Raw genomic sequence first — 22212 nt, 5'->3', positions numbered from 1 at the left:
GAGAAAGACACCATAAGTTTCATTGTAGATTGTGCATAATGACTAAAACCTTTATTATCTGTCTGGTCATGAGAATCACTTTCTGACACCATCTGACAATTAAATTAAACGTAGGAGAGAAAAGTACAATATTCTCAGTGGAATTCATTTCATTAGAAAAATCACTTTAATTTCTTTAGAAAATGAAGCTAAATATGTCACAGTATCAGTAAAAGAGATCGTTTTAAGTACTCCCACTAAAATCAGCGCATTTCAGGCACGAGTCAATGCTTAAAGTTTAAGCTCAGACTCATTCCTGTAGAGAACAGCTGCCGCCTGTAGCAAAAGTTTGCTATGAATTCTTCATTTGTACCTTTAAAAAGTGAGACGAATGATTTACAATAGTGTTTATTTAAGATACCACAGTTGAATATGATGTGTCTCATATAAAGTAAAAAAAAACAGCTATATAGAAAGAAAGTGGAGTAAATACATCTAAGAATTGGATATACATCTAGGAGGCTCCAGATAAATATGCAAACAGTCAAACAGCAACAAAGACAATCTGAAGGGTTGTAAGAAGAAATTGCTAAAAAGAGAGAGAGCAATGGACAGTAAATAGTTAGAATCAACGCAGTTCTGCCTGCCTATAATATTTGCTAGTATAGGTATAATTCCAGAAGTGTGAACCTACTTTCAAAGTGACATTGTTATTTTCATGCTGCTGTTTAGTTTAGTTGAGCCTGGTTAGTGCAGGTAAACTGAGGGGTGAAGGTTCTTCATGCTGAAAGCCTAAGGCGTGGAGCAGGTTTGAGGGGTCAGTCATGCAGGTGCAGGAGGTGTTGATGCGGGGGCGTTATGGGACTTTGGTGCGGGACGAGGACCAGTAAAGAGGCTGTAGCATGGACACATGGACACGGCATGTGAGACACATCTGTTTCTTCCACAGCCACTGATCCATGCACTGAAACACAGAATACACATTCAATAACCCTGTAATAAGCGTTTATTACACACAAACACTAAAAACACACACTTAAAGGAAATAAGGTCATTTTACCAACATTCCACCAGTTCTTCCTCATAACAGTTTGCAGGGTTTTTAATGACAGATTATATAGCGTGTCTCCCAGATCATCCTATTTTCTTCTGGTGTGAAACTTTTATCATGGACTGATATCAGCGATGTCTCCGCAGGGAGCTTTGGCGTTGGGGTGTGCGCAGCTCCTTTTCCATGGAAATATTTCCATCTGCTGACTTCCTCCTCTCGTCCGAGAGCCTACCCGCCTGGAAAACTGCTGCTTCGCTGCCGCTGCGGGGCCGAGAGTGCTGTAACCTACGAACCACCTTTGGCCCCCACAAAACGGAGACATCAGAATCATTTAGCATCGAGTCCTCAGACCAGCAGGACCCTTCAGAGTGCTCCACCAGCCAGAGTTCAGGCTGACTTGGAGTTCCAAATTCACATATTTCAGAAATGAATCCTCAAGCACCGCGACTCTGACATGCTCCAAAAAAGGTAAAGATTCAAGTGCAGATAATGTTTTACCTCCTTGTGCAAGTGATGCATAAACTGCAGCTTCTGAACTCCTCCTCCATTCTTCCGTATGTCCTCATGACAGATCAGGCACGATTTCTTGTCATCATTCTGTGAAACACAAACAAGACTTGTATTGAAATCCTTGCTTTATTCACTATCTACACATGTAGTCCATCCATCCATCCATCCATCCATCCATCCATCCATCCATCCATCCATCCATCCATCCATCCATCCATCCATCCATCCATCCACCATCCATCCATCCATCCATCCATCCATCCATCCATAGCTTTGTCACCAGGGTACTGTAAAGCTTCAGACATGGAGGTGCTGACACTCATTCCAGCAACATTCCAGCACTTAGATGTGCACCACACCTCCTGCACAATGCAGCAAAGTAATTGTGACGTTTATGATCCCATTTCATTAAATTTGAGTTCTCAGCTTGTTTGAGGTCACGCAGCAATGCTTGGCAGTTCACAGTCTAATAACGAGGCACGTGATTAGAGGTCAAATATGTAGGCCGTCCCTCAGTGGTAAAACAGACTCTGCATACCTCCTCATAACAAGGTCCTTACCCATGACGTGCCGCTGGTCTGTTACGCACCGACAGGACAATAAAAGAATGACACTGATAACGCAGTGTCGTATTTATACACCACGGATTGCCATGAAGCTCCTCGCCTATGCAAAGGTCAAGTATTGGTGTGTGGTGTGCAGACTCCACTGACTTAATATGAAGGCTGGCAAACTATCAGGCTGAGACTCTGTCTGTTGCTGGTCTGGGTCCCTAACATGAGGTTCAGGAGCTCCCCGAGGACACGTTACTGACCTGCTCTGAGTGGTGAGAGTCCAGAATTCGGATCAGACCATGTTCAGAATACGACCTGGTTGTGGCCACATAAAGAGCTTCAATTTAAATTTAATAATGATCGTTCACAATTTTATGATCTGTTATTTTGCTCGTCCTTTCATGTTTATCTTTTGCTGCTGCAACACTGTAAATGTCCGCAGTATGGAAATGATTATTTCATCTTATCATAAACACAAAGGACTACTTAAGATGAGATAAGAACTTGTCTCTTATTATAAAAGATGAACAAAGTCAAACCTTACTTCCACTGTGATTAACGTTCTGATTTTATGCATTCACTTCGCCTGATGCTGGTGTTTAAACATTTGTGTCCTTGACCTTCGCCTGACTTACACCACATGAAAGTTACTGAAACATTAACTTTTTTAATGTGACCAGTATGTTACTATACCATAATGTACAACCTTAGTAATCACAAAAAAAGGCCATAACGATCTAGTAAAGACAAGAGTGAAGAAACCCACCAGCGCTGCGGTCTTCTTATCATGGAGACAAAGTCTCTTCTCAAACGACTCTGTGATCTCTGGGATGGTGGTGATGCGGTTCTCCTGAATCGCCGACTTGGATTGAGTGTTGTCGGCTGAGGAGACCCGACGCGCTCGCTGGTGGGTCCTGACCTCCACCTTCTCCTCTCTTGGTCTGATGTGGCTCGGCGAGGGCGCCGTCGTGGCTGCGTGGAGCCTGTTCAACTTCATGGCATCTAACTGTGACTGTAGAGAAAAGGGGAACACCCTGAGATAGATAGATAGATAGATAGATAGATAGATAGATAGATAGATAGATAGATTAGATAGATAGATAGATAGATAGATAGATAGATAGATAGATAGATAGATAGATAGATATAGATAGATAGATAGATAGATAGATAGATAGATAGATAGATAGATAGATAGATGGATGGATGGATGGATGATGGCTGCTGGATGAGTGGATGAAAGGCTAAGGATTTTAAGTGTCTGATATAACTATCACAATGACAGGCTTAAATTGAACGGAGGTAATTGGGGTTAATCACTCCTGATAGTCTTAAGTAACAGAAAACACCCTCCTAATTACAGCTATTATAGTTAAGAATAGTCTGTTCACTTGATATTTACAAAACAGCCATAATCAAATAGTAATTCTTAATTATTGCAAAATACAAGGACAGTGGTGCTATACTTAGTACAATTTAAAGAATATTTATTACAGAAACAAATGTTTAGCAGTCAAAAGCAAAACATTTTCTATATTTTTGTTTTTTCAGCACCAACATCCATTCAACATAAAAATAAGCCCTAATATGTTATGATATGATTAACGTAAATAATTCAAAATTGAACCGAAGAAATGATTAATGCTGTTCTATTTTGGTCATCGTTATAATCATCTGTATATACTGCGATTACTAGTAGTAGTAGTCACTATGACTCCTAAAATTGTTTTCTTTTGGTTGAAATCATTCACGTTATCTCCCGGAGTCAAAATAATATTGTTCCTCATTCAGACAAACATTTAAATTGTCAGTATCTCCTGAATCATGCTGGGAAATGAAGGTTTGGTCTCTGATGGTTGTGGGACCAGATGTAGTAAAAATCTATCCATTCATGAAAATCAAATCAAAGTAAAAGATTAAATCAAGTTTAACTTTGTGATCTGACTGCTCTAACAAAAATATCATGGTGTGAAAGGAGGAATTACAGCAGATCACACAAATAATAAATCAGTTGTCCTGACTGCATCATATTTAGTTGGTCCAGTTGGGGGGTTGTTTTTGTAATGTTGTAAGAAGCTTAATTCTGTTGCATTCTCTCTCTCCAAATGCAGGGTCTCACCACTGTTGGGAGCGAAGCCCTTCTGTCATGATGGGTTTTTGCAGATCTCCTGAAACTGCGTTTTCGCTCTCTGTTTGGTCCGACTTCTGCTCCGTGGCCCCAGTAGCTGCTCATCCATTTTGTGAAATTGCCATCGTCGTCGTCGTCGTTATCCATGCCAAAAGCAGGCAGGAGCCTGAGGGACATGGCGGGAACGTCCTGGGAGCCTCTTCGTGCTGCAAATGTCAGACGTCTGCTCGTGGATGAGCGGCCCAGAGGATGAGGACGATGCCGGGTGACCCACTGAGGCTCTGACGGACAGATGGTTTCACTCCACCAGACAGAGACTGGTCTAAATTCGATTCCTCTGAAGCCTTTAACACGGCTGCTTAGACGATCCAAAAATAAGTGAAAGCTTATTTTGCTTCAGTCTTTAAATAAGTAAATCCCTGCTAATCTTGTTAGTGGGACTGGTAGAAAGTAAAAATGACAGTGGTGAGAATCAACAAAGAGGCGAGGCTGGTATTCTGGCTCTGGATGGGATCAGTGCTTTTATTCTTTCCATTACAGTCACGAGCCTGGGGGTAGACAATTGAGGCTCCAATTCTCCTATACTTTCCACTCACTGAGTACATCAAACCTGTCAATAATTATGGAGTGCGGGCTACCCTGTCTACTGCTGTGGGCTGAGAGCCTCTGACCCATTTTATATGGGACAAAGAAAGTAAACATTTCATATCACACTATAGTAACCTCCCCGATCACATTTATGGCTTTCTCCAAACTTTATTTATGTTGCAGTGTACACCTCTGATCGGACAACCACATTTGGCACATTTGAAAAGGATCTGTGCATTAACTCCTAAAAAAAAAATTAGTTAACATCATCCATTAAACTGCACATCAGCTACACAGATGCCTTTTATTTCATGATACAAATTTTTAAAACAAATTAAAGTCAAAGTTAAATCTTGCAAAGACCAGGAAAAGTAGAAACAAGGTATTAACAGGTAAAGTAGGAACTCACATGGTAAAGCCACCTTAACATGGTCATTGTTAATGGAGACTGGGTGGCACTTGGATGCCCAGTGAAACTGCAGGATGGATACTGAATGTGCTATTTATGTATAACAAATCCTGTTTTATTCCTTTAGTGACAACTTAAATCCACCACGATGCAGAAAAAATGATACTTGCATTAATTAACAAATCTATTTTAAGCATTTTTGTGAAGCTTTAAATGTATTGTATAATGTATGTATTAATAATACTAAAATAATATTTTTTTTTAAAAACAATTCTTTTTACTCATTTCAACTTATACTTGTTTACAGGCTGTAACTTTCGGAGCAAACCGTATCTTTTGCTCATATGCACTTCTGCTAAATACTGTTGGCTTTGAAAAGTGTTCATAGCTGAACACTGAGGACAGATGGCCCTGGGCATCAACAGAACAGTAAACTACAGCCAAACAGTTCAGCACAAAGGTTTATAAAGACACACAATGTTGGGAATGGTGACATAACGCCATCAAATGCTGAGTATCGATACTGCAGAACAAACACAACAAAACACACCAAATCGAAAAAAAGATGTAGTCCGTGCACGTGTAAGGAATAGTAATTGCTGGATGAAAACAATGGATTGTTAATTACTAAGATGACAACAATACGATGATATGATCAGATTTGATGGTGTTGATTTATTAAAAGGTAAAATAGCGAATGAACATAGAGAATTGTGCGCCTGAAATCAGCAGCATCGCCACCTTGTGTTTTCAGTAAGAACCTGTTCATTGGTCAACGAAAATCATCATACCAAACATTAAAAAATGTATTTTGATTCCAGATTATCTCTATTTTTCCCCACTTTGATCAGCTTTTTTTCTCTTTGATTTTTGGATCGAAGGAGGAACTGGTTCAATTTTGGTGACGTTGGTGACTCCTTTAAAGATCAAAGTCATTTCAAGCTTTTATCTTAAAGCAAAAAAAAAAAAAACTACGATACAACCTCCTGTAAACCTAAGACTGTATAGGAAAAGATTACAACCTGTATCTGCTTCTCTGCTTTCTTAGTATTGTTATATTGAATTTAAAGTCTAATTAATTAATTAATTAAACTAATTCATTTCACTTCCATAATTAAAAAAAGAGGGGTTGTTAGACTGGGAGAGCGTCTCTGCTTCGTGTAGGCTGTTAAACTTCCGGACTACAATTCCATCCATCCACAATTCCGTTTCCCGTGATGCTTCAGCGTGACCTCGCGGACAACACAGGAAGAGGAATTTGTGCTTTCGCTCACGCTGCTCGCTGTTTGCTAACTATCAGGCGGTTGGAGATCATGGCTGCTTCTAAATTAGTGGAGCTGGAGGCCGGGACCGGGCTGCCCCGCTGGCAGCTGGCACTACTAATAGGGGCTCCTATAGCGCTGGGTGTGGGGGCGATTTATCTCTGGAATCGTAGCAGGAAGAAGAAAAGTAAAGCCGCCGGCGAACGGAAAACACCAGAAGGCAGCGCCAGTCCAGTGCAGGGCCAAGACGGCGCAGCACGAACCAACCAGGAGGAGGATAACAGGGTAATGTTACCTGTGCTTTTAGCATTTACGGTTCCCCCCAGTGTGTACATAACGTTCTGTGCCCGGTTTGACACCGCTTGTTTAATCACAATGCGCGCAGTTTTTGGTATAATTATGTCAATGCCATGAAAGAGTTCTCAAGGACACTTGACGTTGCAACCAGAAAGTGACAGCTAACGTGGCTTCATAAGCGAGGCCATTGCGGGCAGTCAGCGCTGCAGGATTAGCATCTAATTACAGCCTTTATTCAAAACACCATAGGCCAACGGTGTTTATATCATTTGTTGGGTTAATTAGAACACCGGAAACGTTCTACCTGTGCTACCCAGTAAAGAGGACCTCAAAGTGGCGCACAGAAATTAAAGCCCTGGCCAAAATGATGGGATTATGTTTAGAATTCGTTTTACGAGTACGCTAACGAGCATCTGTGTTTGTTGTTTCATGCACTTTGCCGTCATCTCAACGAGACATTTTAAATGTAAAACAACCTATGGTTTAATAGCCAGCATGATCCAAAGTGGTAATGGGATTGTGTTAGATTAGATTAGATTAGATTAGATTCAACTTTATTGTTATTGCACATGTACAGGTACAGAGCAACAAAATGCAGTTTAGCATCTAACCAGAAGTGCAAAAGAAGCAGCAAGTGAGGATAATAACTTAATAAATACAGTATGTGCGGTTATTTTTACAGTCGTTTACCAGGTTGTGCTATAAACATAACCCATAAAATGTTAACCCTGTAGGTTATGTGCACTCAGTGATGGTATATGTGTACAGTCAGTGTATGTTACAAGGAAACATTTTGTCATTTAAGGGATTTCTTCAAAATGTCCTCTCTTTTAGAGCCCGTTGGAGCGTGCTCAAGCAGCGAAAAATAAGGGCAACAAGTACTTCAAGGCCGGCAAGTATGAAAACGCCATCCAATGTTACACAGAGGCCATCGGTCTGTGTCCCAATGAGCAGAAGACGGACTTATCAACGTTTTATCAGAACAGAGCAGCTGCCTATGAACAGCAGGTTGGCAACAAACTCTTTGAGAGATCTTTCTAATCAAACTTATGACTTCTGTGGGATGAAAACATTAATGTGTGCATCCTTTAAGCCCAGAACCAGTCAGCTGCTATTTGAACAATGTTTGGTATCTTTTCAGTAGCTTCCATAGGGATTACAAACCTGACTGGGTCCACCGCCAGCAGTCATTTATTTCATCTTTCAGACTTGTTCACACTATCACCATTGTCCAGTTTTATTACCTTATTATTGTGGATGATTATGCACGATTGTTTTTTCCCTCCCGGGTGGCTTATTTGGTGTAAAGAGTTAATCTTGCCCTAATAGCTGACATCTAGAAGTAGCCTTCTTGGTGTATAATTATTGATGTTATCAGCCAGAACAATACAACAGATTTCATTATTAAATCCTTTTTAAGATATCCCGGATCCAGATCCAATCATTAGATTTAGTGCTACTCTTCTACTTTGTGCTTATCCTGGTTGTTTATTTATTTTATATTGGAAAGTTGCTGTTTCACTGAAATTAGTACCTAGTGAGCAGAGCTGATCATTCCAGCTGTGCTGAACCCTGTTTGACCGTGTATTGGACTATTTCTCATGCATGTAGACAAATATTGTTGGAGAAAAAAAATTTAAGTGGCTTCGTTGGAGATGAGAATGATCTCCGATTGAGATGCTGTGGCATGGCCAGAAAAAGGCCGCTCATGCTTGAAACCCTCCAGTGTGGCTGATTAAATAGAATATTGGAAAGAGGACCAAGCCAAAATTCCTCCACAGCGATGTGAGACATCAAAAACGCATGATTGAAAGTGTTATTGCTGCCAAGCGTTATTAGCTTAAGGGGGCCAGTGCGTTTTCTCATGAGTGAGGCTTTTGAATAACTCTTTGCTTCAATGAATTGGAATAAACAACGGAATGGAATAAGCATTGAGAAAGCTAGGTTGTGTTTCTCATAAAAGTAAGCAGAAAACAGAAGAAATCAGTTGGCGTTGTCGTTGAAAGGGGTCGTCCGTTTTTCCACGTGACAGTTTCACATCTGCTCCTCTTAGGTCATGATGCAGAAGATTCCGTCCAATCATTAACATTCCCAAACCTTTCCACAATTGTGTTTGAAATAAACAACCAGGATTCACTCATTCAGTTACCTCTTCAGACAAATTGTAAGAGTCTATTTTATGACACTGCATCTCATACTTTTTATGAGTTATCTAAGCAATAGCCACTGCAAAGCTACGATTGTTTTTACCTATGAGCCTTATCTGATTAAACCATTGGATTTTCATGCATTTACATTTTAGAGTTGACATTTACAATCTAATTCCAGTTGAAATGGACAGAAGTAGTACAGGACTGCTCTAATGCCGTCGAACTGAATCCACGCTACATAAAGGCGCTGTTCAGACGAGCCAAAGCTCTGGAAAGGTTGGACAACAAGAAGGAATGCCTAGAGGGTACAACCACGTTATTTTTAAAAGAACTGTTTGTTTTACAGTCGGATCTTTAAAAGTTTTTGTTGTTTCCCCATTGGCTTTGTTATATTTTCTATGTAGACGTCACAGCTGTGTGTATTCTCGAGGCCTTCCAGAACCAACTGAGCATGTTGCTGGCAGACAGGGTGCTGAAGCAGCTGGGAAAAGAGAAGGCTAAGGAAAAATACAAGGTACATGTCAACTCGGGGAGCTCCTTTATTTGACTGCCGCAAAGAAATGTCACACTAAACCTTGTTTCTTTTGCTCAGAACCGCGAGCCAATGATGCCCTCTCCTCAGTTCATAAAGTCTTATTTTAGCTCATTCACTGATGACATCATCTCAAAGCCCCTGCAGAAGGGGGAGAAGAAAGACGAAGATAAAGACAACGAGGGTGAAGCAGCGGAGGTCACTGAGAGGTGAGTGAATATTTACCCAGGAGCCACTGAATGGTACAGTAACTCCGGTTTTAACAGGAGAGAACAGGATAACTTGTTGAAAAGACACCATGTTCACTAACTTTTTTGGGGGCTGGTGGAATAAAAACACAACACAAATGCATGATTAATCTCATTAAAGCCTAATATAAGCACATAATTAAACAGAGTTGGGCATACTATGTTGTCTTTACCCTTGTCAGTGGTTTAAAAAATGTATTGTCGCGTGTAGTCAACCCACTGTTGCAAAATAATGCACCACAAAATAACAAAAAGTGCATTATTTTGACTGATGTAGAAATAGTTATCTGTTATCCTGAAGATTTTTATCAGTTTTATTTTAAAATGAAAAGTAGCTGCTTTATCAGGATGTATTTATTCCAGCGCTTCCTAAAGAAATCCAGTTAAATGATTGGTCTGGACCATTACATCTGGGTTCCAGCTGTTCCTTTAACCTTTGCCTCTGCCTTTATGCCAAATGAACCATGAAACGGGTCACTCAACAAATCTAGCCAGTCGAGCAAAGTGTCAGAAAACAAAACTGTGGTTTTAGAAGCAAAAATAAATAAGCTGAAGGTATATGTTGGCAGACTGTTTACTGTTGAATGATGCTTATTAATGATGGAGGCTGTTGTCCCTCCAGGCTGCTGTGCTAGTTCAAATAGTGCAGATGCTTGTGAATTTTTTTTTCGAAAGAATTTGCCCTGCAGTGACTTGCGCTGGCTTGGTTGCGTGGTATTTTTGCACATTGTATACTCTGCCTTGTGGCATTTGGGGAATTCACAGGAGCCAAACTGCTTTTTAAGTGAACCTGTGGGAGATTTGGGCTGATAACCTGACATTTGGTTTCACAGTCTGGCCAGAGAACTTGTCTTCTATGCCCCTTGAACCCCAAAGTCATCAGAATTTAAAAGCACCACCTTCGCCGTGTACATCGGGTGTTTTTGGTAACTTGTTTACTCATGTGATCACAAGTTTTGCAAATTTCCTAGAGCATTGCAGAAGTGAGTTGACTAAACATCTTATCACAATCATCAGGATGTGTAGCTTCGCCCCAGTGCCGTTGTTTATATGCGAAGGTCTCGTGAAGTAATAGCGTGCGTTTGTACCACGGCCTCCCCTGCTTCCTGATTGACGTCCTAAAATGACAGTTGTTCACTTTTGCATTGATAAACACAGATGAAACGTTCCAGTGGCACATGGCACATCGAGCTAATGTGGGCTGTTCAGGTATTGAGCTTTTTAGATCATTGTCAGTTCATTGCATTCTGGCCCAGGAACAACACAGGGCCGCCAGCTACAGTCGTGCGTCAGGGGAGTGCAATGATTGGGAAACTATTTTGATGGGTCAAATTGTTCCTGGAGTGACTGAATATTAAGCAATCACTTGGTTAGTAGGCCTTCTCATGAATGACGAACCAATAATTTAATCAGAATTCACTCTTTATTAGCTGAAAACCAGGCAATATATTTTTTAAAAGTCATTTTTCTTGCTAATTCTTATTCATAATGCTGTTTTTCCCCCAGATCTGGCTACCTGAAGGCAAAGCAGTACATGGAAGAGGAGAACTACGACAAAATTATTAGTGAATGCACCAAGGAAATAGATTCGGCGGGCCGATACATGGGCGAGGCCCTGCTGCTGCGAGCCACGTTCTACCTGCTGATTGGAAATGCCACTGCGGCCCAGCCCGATCTGGACCGCGTGATCAACATGCCCCATGCCAATGTGAAGGTAGAGACCATTCTTTGACCAGACTGGAGCTGATTATTGCACCAAATATAACCTGAAGTCCCCCCCCCATGTTTTTATGTGCATTTTGCAGCTAAGAGCCAATGCTTTGATCAAGCGTGGAAGCATGTACATGCAGCAGCAGCAGCCCATGCTCTCTACACAAGATTTCAACATGGCCGCAGAGATTGATCCAGGCAACCCAGATGTTTTCCACCACAGGGGTCAGGTACTGACCAAACTGGTTTCTCGACGCTGTTTTGATCTCATAAGAGAAAGGGCTCTGGTAACTTGTTCCGTCTTCATTGTTTATTCCTCCCCCGCCCCCGTAGCTGAAAATTCTGCTGGATCAGGTGGACGAGGCCGTTGGAGACTTTGATGAATGCATTCGGCTGAGGCCCGACTCTGCGCTAGCTCAAGCACAGAAATGCTTTGCTCTGGTAAGTGATCGCACCAATAATGACTAATGATTCCAACTTCAACGTGGCTGAGTTGTGTTTTCATTCATGTTCCACAGTACCGACAGGCGTATACTGGAAACAACCAATCACAAGTTCAGATTGCCATTGATGGCTTTCAGGATGTTATCAGAAGGTTCCCTCAATGTGCCGAAGGCTACGCTCTTTATGCTCAGGTACAAAATAAACAGCCATTATTCTGCTCATTGTACACATTCGCTGTATGAGAGGGTCCCTCCAAAGCAGCATAAAACATGCTCCCGTCTGAGAGTAACAGTAACAGTAGGCAGGATAAACACAAGAATGTTTTAACGTGAACACATTTATGCTGTTTTTTTCAGGCTTTGACGGATCAGCAGCAGTTTGGAAAGGCGGACGAGATGTATGATAGGTGTATTGAACTGGAGCCAGACAATGCCACCACATATGTTCACAAAGGGTATGTTGACATGTAAATATATATACTTAAAAAAGTCTGACTCGGATCATAGCTGTCGCTCATTGATCTGCGGCTGTCCAGTTTGTTACAGCTTCAATGGAGACAAGACCTTGACATCGGTTTAGACCTCATCAATAAGGCCATTGAGATCGACAATAAATGTGACTTTGCCTATGAAACGATGGGAACCATCGAGGTTCAAAGGTAGGATTAACAGACGGTTGCCAGCCGGCACAGAGGCAGTGCCCAGAATAACCACTGACTTGTCCTTTCAGGGGCAATCTGGACAAGGCTATAGAAATGTTCAACAAGGCCATTAACCTAGCCAAGTCTGAGATGGAGATGGCCCACTTGTACTCGTTGTGTGATGCAGCCTACGCCCAGACTGAAGTGGCGAGGAAGTACGGACTGAAGCCACCGACACTGTAACCCCTCCACAGTTTATTGCCAAAATGATCATTACTCAACACAACTCTATTAAAACTGCAATTGTCTGACCTAGTTTTGATTTGAGTACTGGATTGTGTGGGGGAGGGGGAGAATACCCCCACAATCTTTTGTGTTTACATCATATTCAGAGGGTTTTGCTATCACGGAACAGGTTTCACTTCATAGATCAGCCGAGGCCCGGATTTAATGCATCTTTAATAACTTGCGTCTTTTTGGGTGAGAAAACAGCTTCTACATTGTTCAACCAGTAAACCATGCAGAATGACAAAGAATCACAATGAAAATACACAGATGGCCATGTAAATCTGTTTAAATTAAAAGAAAATAAAGGTAAAAATGAAGGCAGTTGAGTTAAATGCAGTCTGTTGAACCTTTTGCTGACTTTGGGATGTTTGTGAATTAAGTCTACAAAAGGTGCTGTGAGTGTTTCTTATAGATCCAGTGGACTGTTGGCATATTGGTCTGTCTTGTTTCAGCTCCTTACATGTTGTAATGTAAATCTTCAGTTTAGAATGCAAGATTAAAATGAATATGGTTCAGGAGTGTAATGTCTATGTTTGTAATGCTGCATTTGTTCTGACGGACACAGCAGCAGAGGGATTAGTTTAGCATCCTGACTTTTTTTTTTTAATGACATTGCCTGTTATCATTTTTATATAAGTTGTGCAGCATGTTCACTGTTGATGTAATGCAATGCTCGTGCTGTCTTGAATGCTAGAAAAACTTAAACTGTCAGAGACTTTAGGCAAAACACTTGTGATTAGGAGGAACTTCACTTTGTGTTTAGTTTTGAGGTTTTTTATTTGCCTCGGATGGCATCACAATGGACTACTTGTTTTTGTAGTTCACTTTAAAAAAACATTTTTTTATTTTTTCATACTACATCAGCTCTACCAGACATTTACTTCCCTCCCTTTCAAAGTATAATCAAGTAACCTGTCTGATTGTTTCCAAGTAACATCCAACCCATTCCCATGTACACTGTATGATTTGGTTCTCATACATTTTTTTTTATTTTTTACCCAACACAGGGAAATTAGCCAACACTGTGGAATGTATGCAGGATTTTACATTTTTTAGTGAAACCCCAAAGGCTGATGGGATTTTCATCTGAAAGAAGTGTTGGCTAATTTTGTTAAATGTGACAGTTATCCGGAATCCAATCACATTCCAAGCTGCAGCCAGTAAACACTACATCACAACAATCTTCAATTTACTGCAAGAGCTGAGCCCAGAACTTATGGAGGCTCATATTGATCTCAGCAGGCCATTTAAACTTTGGCTGTTTGGTATAAAGTATGTGACTTTCTTCATCCTCTAGGGGTGAGACCAAAGTGAAAATATGAATCCCAATAAAGTAATTCCTGAAATGAGAATTGGAGCTGTCTTTCTTGCTCACGGTCACCGTAATCCACAAAAATCTAGTAGTGTATTTGATGTTTACAACAAATGTTTGTACAGTTCAGTTGCTATTTGGATCTGTGTTAAGATGAAACGTGTAAATACTGCCACCTACAGGTGTAGTTCGTGTATTCCTCCACACTGTTACAATATAACCAAAACAATCGACGTGTTCACAAGTTTCAAAACACTTTGTATTTTATATTATGGTCAGAAAGTCTTCACACAATGCATTCCGCATTTTCAATAATAATTCGAAATAAACGTAATAAAACAAAAACAAAACTCCTTCAGCCTTGTTGCTTCCGTCCCAGCTGATATGACGTCATGACGCCATTGACGTGTCGCCGTCAACACAACAATGGCGGATGAGGTGGAGGAAGCTATCCGGGGCGTCTGGTGAGACAATTCACAAACAGGACCATTGGAGAGTCATTTCCCTCGAATTTTAAATTGGTTTCGATATCGTTTGATAACACTCAAGCTTATTTCTTTTAAATAGGCTTTGGGGTCGCTCGCCAGTTCTGCTGACGAGCGATGCTAATTTAAACCCCGGAGCTAGCCAGCTAGTGTTCGTTAGCCAAGTTGTTCCCGATTCATTATCAGCGGCCCTTTAAACGGGAAAGAAATGACCGAAATGCTTTTAATAATTCCTAATATATCTACCATTTATTATATTTGTTTTGACTAATGTATAATATTCTCCAGCCAACCCGCTGTCAGTAAAGAGGCAGCGGAGGTAGCCGGTGTTCTGTCTGCTCTTGTTCCGGTTTCCTCGGCTCAAAACTTGGGTCAGACTGTGTCGCTCCTTCATTTGCTCGTCTACGTCTCGTCATTCCAGAGATTCATTAAATGAATATTGGACCCGTCGGTAAAGTAATAAAGCTGTTAAGCCCTGACAAAAGTGGGTCTTTGTGCGGTCATTTGGCTGCATTTGAAAACAATATGTGACGTAATCTCTGATAATGCGAAGTAAGTGATAAACTTTCTCAATTCTAACTCATCTCTTTGAGCAGTTGCAGTCCATAATATTCTAATGCTTTGTGTAAAATGTTAAAATGTGCTAAAGTTGCAATTGCTGTTTCATATGAATCAGATAGTTTTGCTGCCTGTCTGCCATTCTTGTCATGTTTTGATGCCCCGATTGTCCTTTTCAACAGGGACCAGGACTTAGCAGAGCCTCTGGACTCTGAAGGCTCTGACACGGAGATGGAGAGAGGGATTGTGCAGGTCCAGCAGCATTCAGCTCAACATCGAGCCAAAATGTGGAAGGTAGAATCAGTCGTGAGAAAAACTGCTAAAAGAAAACGATGTCTGCTACAAAATAAATGCTGCTTCGTTTCCTAATAATGCTCATTTCAATTGCTAAGACATATGCAGCTGGTTTTTGAGCACATTTGTGAATGAAATGAAGGAAGAAACATTTTGTGCATCAGGAGATGACAGGATAAACCAGCACACAAGGCTTGGCTAATGTGAAATCTGTGTTTGAGTGAAAGCTTTCATTGTTGCATTATTTATTTTTTTAATTTTAGTTATTGAATTTTAGCCCTCAAAAATTACACACTGACAAAGTTGGGGCCAGCGTGGCTCAGTAGCTGTTTCTTCTTTTTTGCCAGATTGCTCTAAATGTCTCTGGAAAAGGAGACAGCCTGTCCTCATGGGATGGTGTCCTTGATTTACCAGAGCAAACTCTCATTCACCACCGGAGTCAGCAGCTGATTGGTGAGTGTGTTCCCTGATCAAATATTCCCTTTAAAAAAGGCATATAAAGCATCAGAACAAAAACTGTATGTGTCTGGGCAGATCCAGCCCTCTCGGTGAATACTGTTCCTCAAAACACTCAACAAAGCAGGACTTTTTATTATCCATTTGTGGTTCGCCGATGCATCTATGGCTATTTTCCTACCGTATTGCTCTTCTCTAATGGAGTGCTCTTTTATTGTGTTAATTATTGTGTGCAAATTTTGTTCCGACATTTAGACCAGTTGGAAATGTCAGAAGATGAGAGAGCCGATGTGGTGTCGGATGTTGAGTCAGTCATCACTTTTTACTGCAAGTCCCGGAACATCTCCTTCAGCCCGGAGCTGAGCTGGCCACACCTGCTCAAACGCTGCTGGGGCTTCAGCTTCCTCGCAGCGACCTGTACAACTGCTTCTATGCTTTCATGAACAAGTACATCCCCAGGTCTGAGTCGGCTGTCATTAAATCAATTCGGTGTGCTGAGAGGTGACTTGAGTCTAACAGGTGTCACACATGTTTGTTTCAGGGACTGCGTGGCAAACGGGCGACCTTTTCACCTATACAGGCTGCTGCTGCAGTATCACGAACCAGAACTTTGCTCCTTTTTGGACACCAAGAAGATCACCCCCGACTCCTACGCCATCAACTGGGTGCGTGTTTCTGTTTCAAAGTATTCACCTTTGTAGCTGACATGAGGAATAAACCTGACTGTTCAGTGTGTGTTTACATTTCCTCCAAAGCTGGGCAGTCTCTTTTCCAGCCACTGCCTTCCTGACGTTACCCAGGCCATGTGGGACTTCTACCTCCAGCAGGCTGACCCCTTTCTGGTCTTCTTCCTCATGCTCATCATCCTTGTCAATGCCAAGTAAGCAGCTGCTAGTAAAAGCCACACAAGCGCTATTGCCCCAAACAGATTCAGCAGATTTAAATGCTGTTACTGTTGCTTTTAGGTGTCTATTGAAGGGACGTGTTGAAATTATGTTTGTGTATTTTTCTAGTCTGACCCGGAAGTTGGACTGACAAACAGCCGTTTGAAAAATGTCTTTCTCTTTTGATTTAGAGAGTCCATCCTTGCACAAGAAGGAGACAGCAAAGAGGACATCATCAGTGAGTTTGGCTTGCTGACACTTTAATGCTGTGTGATGTTGAACATGTTCCTAAAAGCACCTTCTGTCTTACAGAAATGCTGGAATCATCTCCTTCACTTTTGGAAGCTGAGGACATTGAAGATTTGTTCTTACTGGCACAGTATTACCAGAGCAAGACTCCCCTGTCATTCCGAAAGGTGAGGCTCTGTCTTTTACCACTAACAGAAGCAGACGAGCTGTCCTTCATGCTTTTGGTTTGTTTGTGCTAGATGAACCAGAATCTCTTTGGAAGCAGCTTGGTGGCTTTGAAAGAGGAGGACACTGACCTGAGTCAAGCCCTGTGTATGCCTGTGTCTGTCCCTGAGATTCTTCAGGCCAACCAGCAGGTCATTAATAATCAAAGACTCATCCCTGGTGAGTTTCACCGCACGCATGAGGGTCATTTAAATAATGGATTTCTCTTCCAGGACGGGGTCCGATTCTTTGTGGTGGATTGTCGGCCTGCAGAACAGTACAATTCCGGGCACCTGTCCACAGCCTTTCATCTGGACTCTGACCTGGTGAGACCAAACATACACATTCCAAGTCATGGTGCAAACTCAAACTCAGCGAGTCTACAGCTCTTACGTGACGGGGTTTCTTTCCTCCCGCACGCAGATGCTCCAGAACCCCTCCGAGTTCGCTCTGTCTGTCAAGTCTCTCCTGGAGGCACAGAAGCAGTCTTTGGAGTCAGGCTCCATCGCCAGCGGGGAGCACCTGTGCTTCATGGGAAGTGGGAGGGAGGAGGAGGACATGTATATGAACATGGTGCTGGCACATTTCCTGCAGGTGTGTGAACCGCGAGCGACGGGAGGGACGGCGTGTTGTTGCTCCTCCTTTGCTAACCGAAGCTGTTCTGTTGCAGAAAAACAAAGAATATGTCAGCATCGCTAAAGGAGGCTTCATGGGTGAGTGGCTGCTGTTTAAAAGGTGGAGTGGCGTTTCTCCACAGCACTTGGGACACTAAACTGGAGACCGTGTGTTTTTAGCTCTTCAGAAACACCTGGTGGACATGAATGTGGAAGGTCTGGACTCTTCGTACATCCACTGGATCGTCAGCACCTCAGGATCTCACAGCAGCCTCAGCTCCGCCGATGTAGGTGGAAGCGAGTCTCTAGACTTGATACCACCTTAAATGAGCGGTGAATGGTGTCAGCAGAGTTGCTTTATCAAACACGCGTCTGCCCTTGTGCATTCAGGGAGAGTCGCTGAGCAGCTCCGCAGACGGCAAAGGCGTCAAGTCTTTGGTCAACAAAATGACTTTTGCTCTCAAGTCCAAGTCGGTGAACGTGAAGGAGAAGATGATCAGTTTCATCGAGAACACGTCCACCCCAGTAGAAAGGTGAGCTCAGGATTCCCGATAAATTCACTCCCAACATGCTTTTCAGACAGGAGAACTCTGAAATTCCATCTCATTGTCGTTTACACATGATCAGGATCATTGTGAGAGTGTTGTTTTTCCATCCATTAGCCGATTCTGCAGCGTTCTTTCCTGGGCTCATCCATGAGTGCTTGTGACTCGGGTGTAAACGTTTGATGCCTGACATCTGTACATCAGCTCGCGCCGGTCCGCTGTAACAAACTTTAACGGAGTATTGTTTGTATTTTGCATTCACACGACCTTTTGCCTTATTCCATGTTAGAATGTCATTCAATCTCCCCTGGCCAGAGAAGGTGACTCCAGACCGGTAAGAGCTCCCTGCCCCTGAGCTGCTCATCACCAGCATGTCCACTGGCTGTAAACCCTGCGGCCTGCCGGGTTCACCCAGACTTAGTCGAATGTCACTTAGACGCATGCTTGGTAGCAGCATCTCTGCCCGCACCGCCCAATCACTGCGCCCCCAGCAGGGGGGCCGGCGGCATACGTAATGTCTCGTGCTTTCACTAACAACGTTCAGACCTTTCAGGAGGCCGGGCTTCGCACCCACAACTCGCTGACGCTGCCATCCCTTTCTCATCTGAACATACAAAGACCTTCTGCATCACTGCCGTTTGCTTGATGACGCTCTAACAGTCCGTCATTCCATTTCATTGTGTTCGATGATAACCAGGGCTGCGCACAAACAGGAATAAAACCCCCCTTTGACACTGATAGCCCTGGATATCATCCATAGACTAACCTGTAGCTCCTTGACTGTCTGCAAGACTCATTCTTTCTTTGTTTCTAACAGCATAAACTGACAGTAGTGGGTTAAGCGGTTCTACTGCAGCCCCTGGCTCTGCGTGCTGGTTGTGTTGATACCTCCCTGATGATGCCTCACTTTTGCCTTCTTGCTTTCTGCCTGCAGACACGTGAGCAGCAGCGACCGCGTGGGTAAAGCGTACCGCGGAGTGAAGCCTGTGTTCAGCATCGCTGATGAAGAAGAGTACGACACAGGTAAACGTCCTCAGCCGGTTCTACGTCCATAAAGCCGCTACATCTGCCCCTTGTCTCCCCTCCTAGACGAGATCGACAGCTCGTCTATGTCGGACGACGACAGGAAGGAGATCGTCAACATCCAGACGTGGATGAACAAACCGGATGTAAAGCATCGCATTCCGTGCAACGAGGTGAAGGAAACTGGTCACATGTTTCCCAGGTAAGTTAACGCCTGGATCACTCAAGGAAACTTGCAAAGATCACGACCACCTGTAACCCCGACTCTCGGCTTTTGCCAGCCACCTGCTGATCACAGCCACTCACATGTACTGTCTGCGTGAGATCGCCTCAAGGAGGGGCTTCGCCTACATCCAGTCCAGACAAGCCTTGAACTCCGTGGTGAAGATCACCTCCAAGAAGAAGCATCCAGAGCTGATCACGTTCAAGTTTGGCAGCAACTCCTCGGCTGGAGGCGAGATCACGGCGGTCGAGAGGTGACGGCGCGCGGTTAAAACAGTGGTTCTTGTTATTTCAATCATCTGTAGATTATGAAAAGCCTTGAATGGAGAATATCTCATCCCATCGCATCTTTAATGGCAAACCCACGAAGAAGAACGGGGGCAATGCTTTCTTCAATGCTGTCCCCATTCTGCTGTTATTAATAAAGCAAAAAGATAAAATGCTGGTGTAAATACTAGCCAAACATCCTCTAATGTGTATAAGTCTTTGCAATAACACAAGCAGAATGCTTTACATTAGTCCTATAATTGGAGGGACGATGCCTGAGCTGCATTCTCATGTTCAAATGGACATATATACACCATAATTAAAAGTTGCCAGTTCATAGGGAAAGAAGGAGACTGTGGTGGCTGATTAAGTCACATGTTTAATTCTGCATAATTTAATTGTCCTAGAGAGAACCGTACATCAGCTCACTTGCCGTAATTCATTTTCCTGTTGTACTTTTTTCCCCTTCTCCACTCAGATATTTGATACCCAATGCAGGCGACGCCACCAAGGTCATCAAGCAGCAGATCATGAAGGTGCTAGATGCTCTGGAAAGCTCATAATTGGAAAAGCTGGGTGGGGAAATGACCAGACTGTAGATGTGTCTATCCGCTCCTCCTGCTGGACAAAACCAGAACAACGTTGACTGTGAAGCACTGCGTTGTCTGTGTTTGGGACATGGAGGACACACAGCTGACTGAAGACCTTCTGTGACACATCTGGTGTGATGTAACTCTTAGGTGCTCAGCAGTCACCCAGCCACCTCTCTTATGCTAAGTTAACGAAATTAACCGTAAGAGTTTCTCTTTTGTTGAGTTAAGGGGTTCCCGGTCCAGTGCAGTTCCATGCTGACAGCTTTCCTCTGGCCTTAACGTAGCGTTTACGACATGACTGACCTTGACCTCCCTCTCAGCTGTGGTCTGTTCTGTGTCTCTGTTCGGTCTCTGTCTCTGGAAATTTACTTTAAAAGAGTCGTTTTAATCATCTGGGCATGAAGCAAGCGTGAGTGAGCCAGTTCCAGCAGCCATTTGAGGGCGATTGGTTCACGTAACAAAGGGTTTTGATAGCATTTATTTCCAGCCCGACGGTGTTCAATAGGATTTATTTGCGGACGTGATGAATATGTATAAATTGTTTAAGCGGTTCTGCTCAGTTTAGTTCTGAGCACATTTACTATCGCTTAGAATATGCAGCGAAGCCTCGCTGGCTTCTATTGCAGCTCTGCTTTCTTTCTTGAGTAAGATTTACTTAATTCTGAGTTTTTACATTCATCTAGACTCTGTAGCACTCAGAAAGCAGCTGCCAGCCTCTCTGAACTACATCGGTATTACAGCGGGAGCGTCCCAGTATTTTACCATCCTTCTCATATGGTGCGTGACCTTTATTTTACTGGTTTCACCTTGTTCACACATCCAGGTGAAATGATTGGCCTGTGGACGCAGGCAACTGTATTTGGAATGGAGCAGTAGTTGCATATTTCCAGGTGATGGTAGTAAGATGGTCTGTCCTTTAGACAGAGGTAGAGAAAGGAATACATTTTAAAAAATGACTATAATTAGTTTGCAAAACACTGTACTTTGTTTGCCTAGCCCTCATGCCTGTGATACTGGCAACGTATCACAGTATCCTGCTGCTGCTTTACTGCTTCGCTCATTTAAAACTGTTTTGCTCTCCAACTTCATGATTCAAACTTGATGTTAGTTTATAACACCTGGATTAAAGTGACAGAGCCCATGTTAAGGTCATCACCAGAAAGGTTTTTTTTTTAAATTATTTAATTGAAATGAAGGGAGGGGCTGAACCTGAAACATATGGCACATTATGGGCTACAAAAACCAAAATGTCAACCAAAGGCCCAGTAATATTTAGTCTCTACGCCAGTCTTTGAATGCATTCCTTGATATTGATTCAGTACCTTGTAATATTGTTCAGTATTGACGTGATCATACCCAGGAGTCTTCGTTACTCTGCGACATCGGAGGTGAAAAGAATGCTACCACTATTCGAAATGTCTCAAATGTAATTTGCACCTTACTGTACCGCCGTTTATTTTCTAAGCGTTTTTGTTTTTAATAAATGGAGCTCGAGTGCACCCTCGCAAGAGTAATCGCAGGTTGAGCATCCTTGTGTTTAAACAAGAGGAATTATCTCTGATTTGGGATGGAACTGGGATGAGAACCCTTTAACTTTGGTGGTGGATCCAGGAGTTTGAACTGCAATTAATACATGCCTGCACTTTTTGTTGAAATAAAAAGGATTTAGTGTTGGTACCTTACAGGAATAAGTCCTGTTTTTCCACATGAAAAGTA

At 42.6% G+C, this 22212-nt stretch overlaps 3 protein-coding genes across 6 annotated transcripts; 2 read left to right on the top strand and 1 right to left on the bottom strand.

Moving 5' to 3' along the window:
• Positions 1-371: 371 nt before the first annotated feature.
• lnp1 (leukemia NUP98 fusion partner 1) lies at positions 372-4495 on the bottom strand. 4 transcript variants are annotated; one of them, XR_008951544.1, is made up of 5 exons: positions 4214-4495; positions 2861-3106; positions 1529-1627; positions 674-1326; positions 372-568 (listed from the first exon to the last, which is right to left on the bottom strand). XR_008951544.1 is itself a non-coding variant. In XM_057039397.1 (4 exons), exons 1-4 carry the CDS (start codon positions 4397-4399, stop codon positions 1159-1161), a joined length of 699 nt encoding a protein of 232 aa, XP_056895377.1. In that variant the 5' UTR covers positions 4400-4495; the 3' UTR covers positions 372-1158. The 4 variants fall into 4 exon arrangements, 2 of the variants coding, with proteins under 2 accessions (XP_056895377.1, XP_056895378.1); XR_008951545.1 differs by having other exon boundaries at positions 674-943; XM_057039397.1 differs by having other exon boundaries at positions 372-1326.
• A 1964-nt stretch (positions 4496-6459) lies between these two features.
• Positions 6460-14142, top strand: tomm70a (translocase of outer mitochondrial membrane 70 homolog A (S. cerevisiae)). Its single transcript, XM_057038579.1, has 12 exons — positions 6460-6766; positions 7613-7786; positions 9107-9233; positions 9333-9442; positions 9521-9669; positions 11215-11422; positions 11514-11648; positions 11752-11859; positions 11937-12053; positions 12219-12316; positions 12398-12520; positions 12592-14142. The coding sequence occupies exons 1-12, from the start codon at positions 6533-6535 to the stop codon at positions 12743-12745; spliced, it is 1737 nt and encodes a 578-aa protein (XP_056894559.1). The 5' UTR covers positions 6460-6532; the 3' UTR covers positions 12746-14142.
• A 355-nt stretch (positions 14143-14497) lies between these two features.
• Positions 14498-22178, top strand: tbc1d23 (TBC1 domain family, member 23). The gene is given in 20 exon segments (XM_057038773.1): positions 14498-14566; positions 15328-15439; positions 15787-15892; positions 16151-16276; positions 16279-16354; positions 16437-16560; positions 16651-16775; positions 16971-17017; positions 17092-17195; positions 17268-17384; positions 17466-17558; positions 17656-17826; positions 17903-17945; positions 18027-18133; positions 18237-18379; positions 18681-18725; positions 19326-19414; positions 19481-19616; positions 19696-19890; positions 20382-22178. Coding segments are annotated over 20 exon segments (2082 nt in total). The 5' UTR covers positions 14498-14528; the 3' UTR covers positions 20467-22178.
• Positions 22179-22212: the final 34 nt, after the last annotated feature.

The sequence above is a fragment of the Takifugu flavidus genome, chromosome 7, assembly GCF_003711565.1.
Source record: "Takifugu flavidus isolate HTHZ2018 chromosome 7, ASM371156v2, whole genome shotgun sequence".
In the NCBI taxonomy this organism is placed as follows: domain Eukaryota; kingdom Metazoa; phylum Chordata; class Actinopteri; order Tetraodontiformes; family Tetraodontidae; genus Takifugu; species Takifugu flavidus.
Note: the sequence above shows the minus strand (reverse complement) of the source record. Positions and strands in the feature narration are given on the sequence as shown.

Coding starts and splice junctions, on each gene's coding strand:
- lnp1 (XM_057039397.1), bottom strand. CDS start 4,399: ATGTCCCTCAGGCTCCTGCCTGCTTTTGGCATGGATAACGACGACGAC. Junction 3,107..4,213: donor GGGCTTCGCTCCCAACAGTG/GTGAGACCCTGC, acceptor TTTTCTCTACAG/TCACAGTTAGATGCCATGAA. Junction 1,327..1,528: donor TGCATCACTTGCACAAGGAG/GTAAAACATTAT, acceptor TGGGGGCCAAAG/GTGGTTCGTAGGTTACAGCA.
- tomm70a (XM_057038579.1), top strand. CDS start 6,533: ATGGCTGCTTCTAAATTAGTGGAGCTGGAGGCCGGGACCGGGCTGCCC. Junction 11,860..11,936: donor CACAGAAATGCTTTGCTCTG/GTAAGTGATCGC, acceptor CATGTTCCACAG/TACCGACAGGCGTATACTGG. Junction 12,054..12,218: donor GCTACGCTCTTTATGCTCAG/GTACAAAATAAA, acceptor TGTTTTTTTCAG/GCTTTGACGGATCAGCAGCA.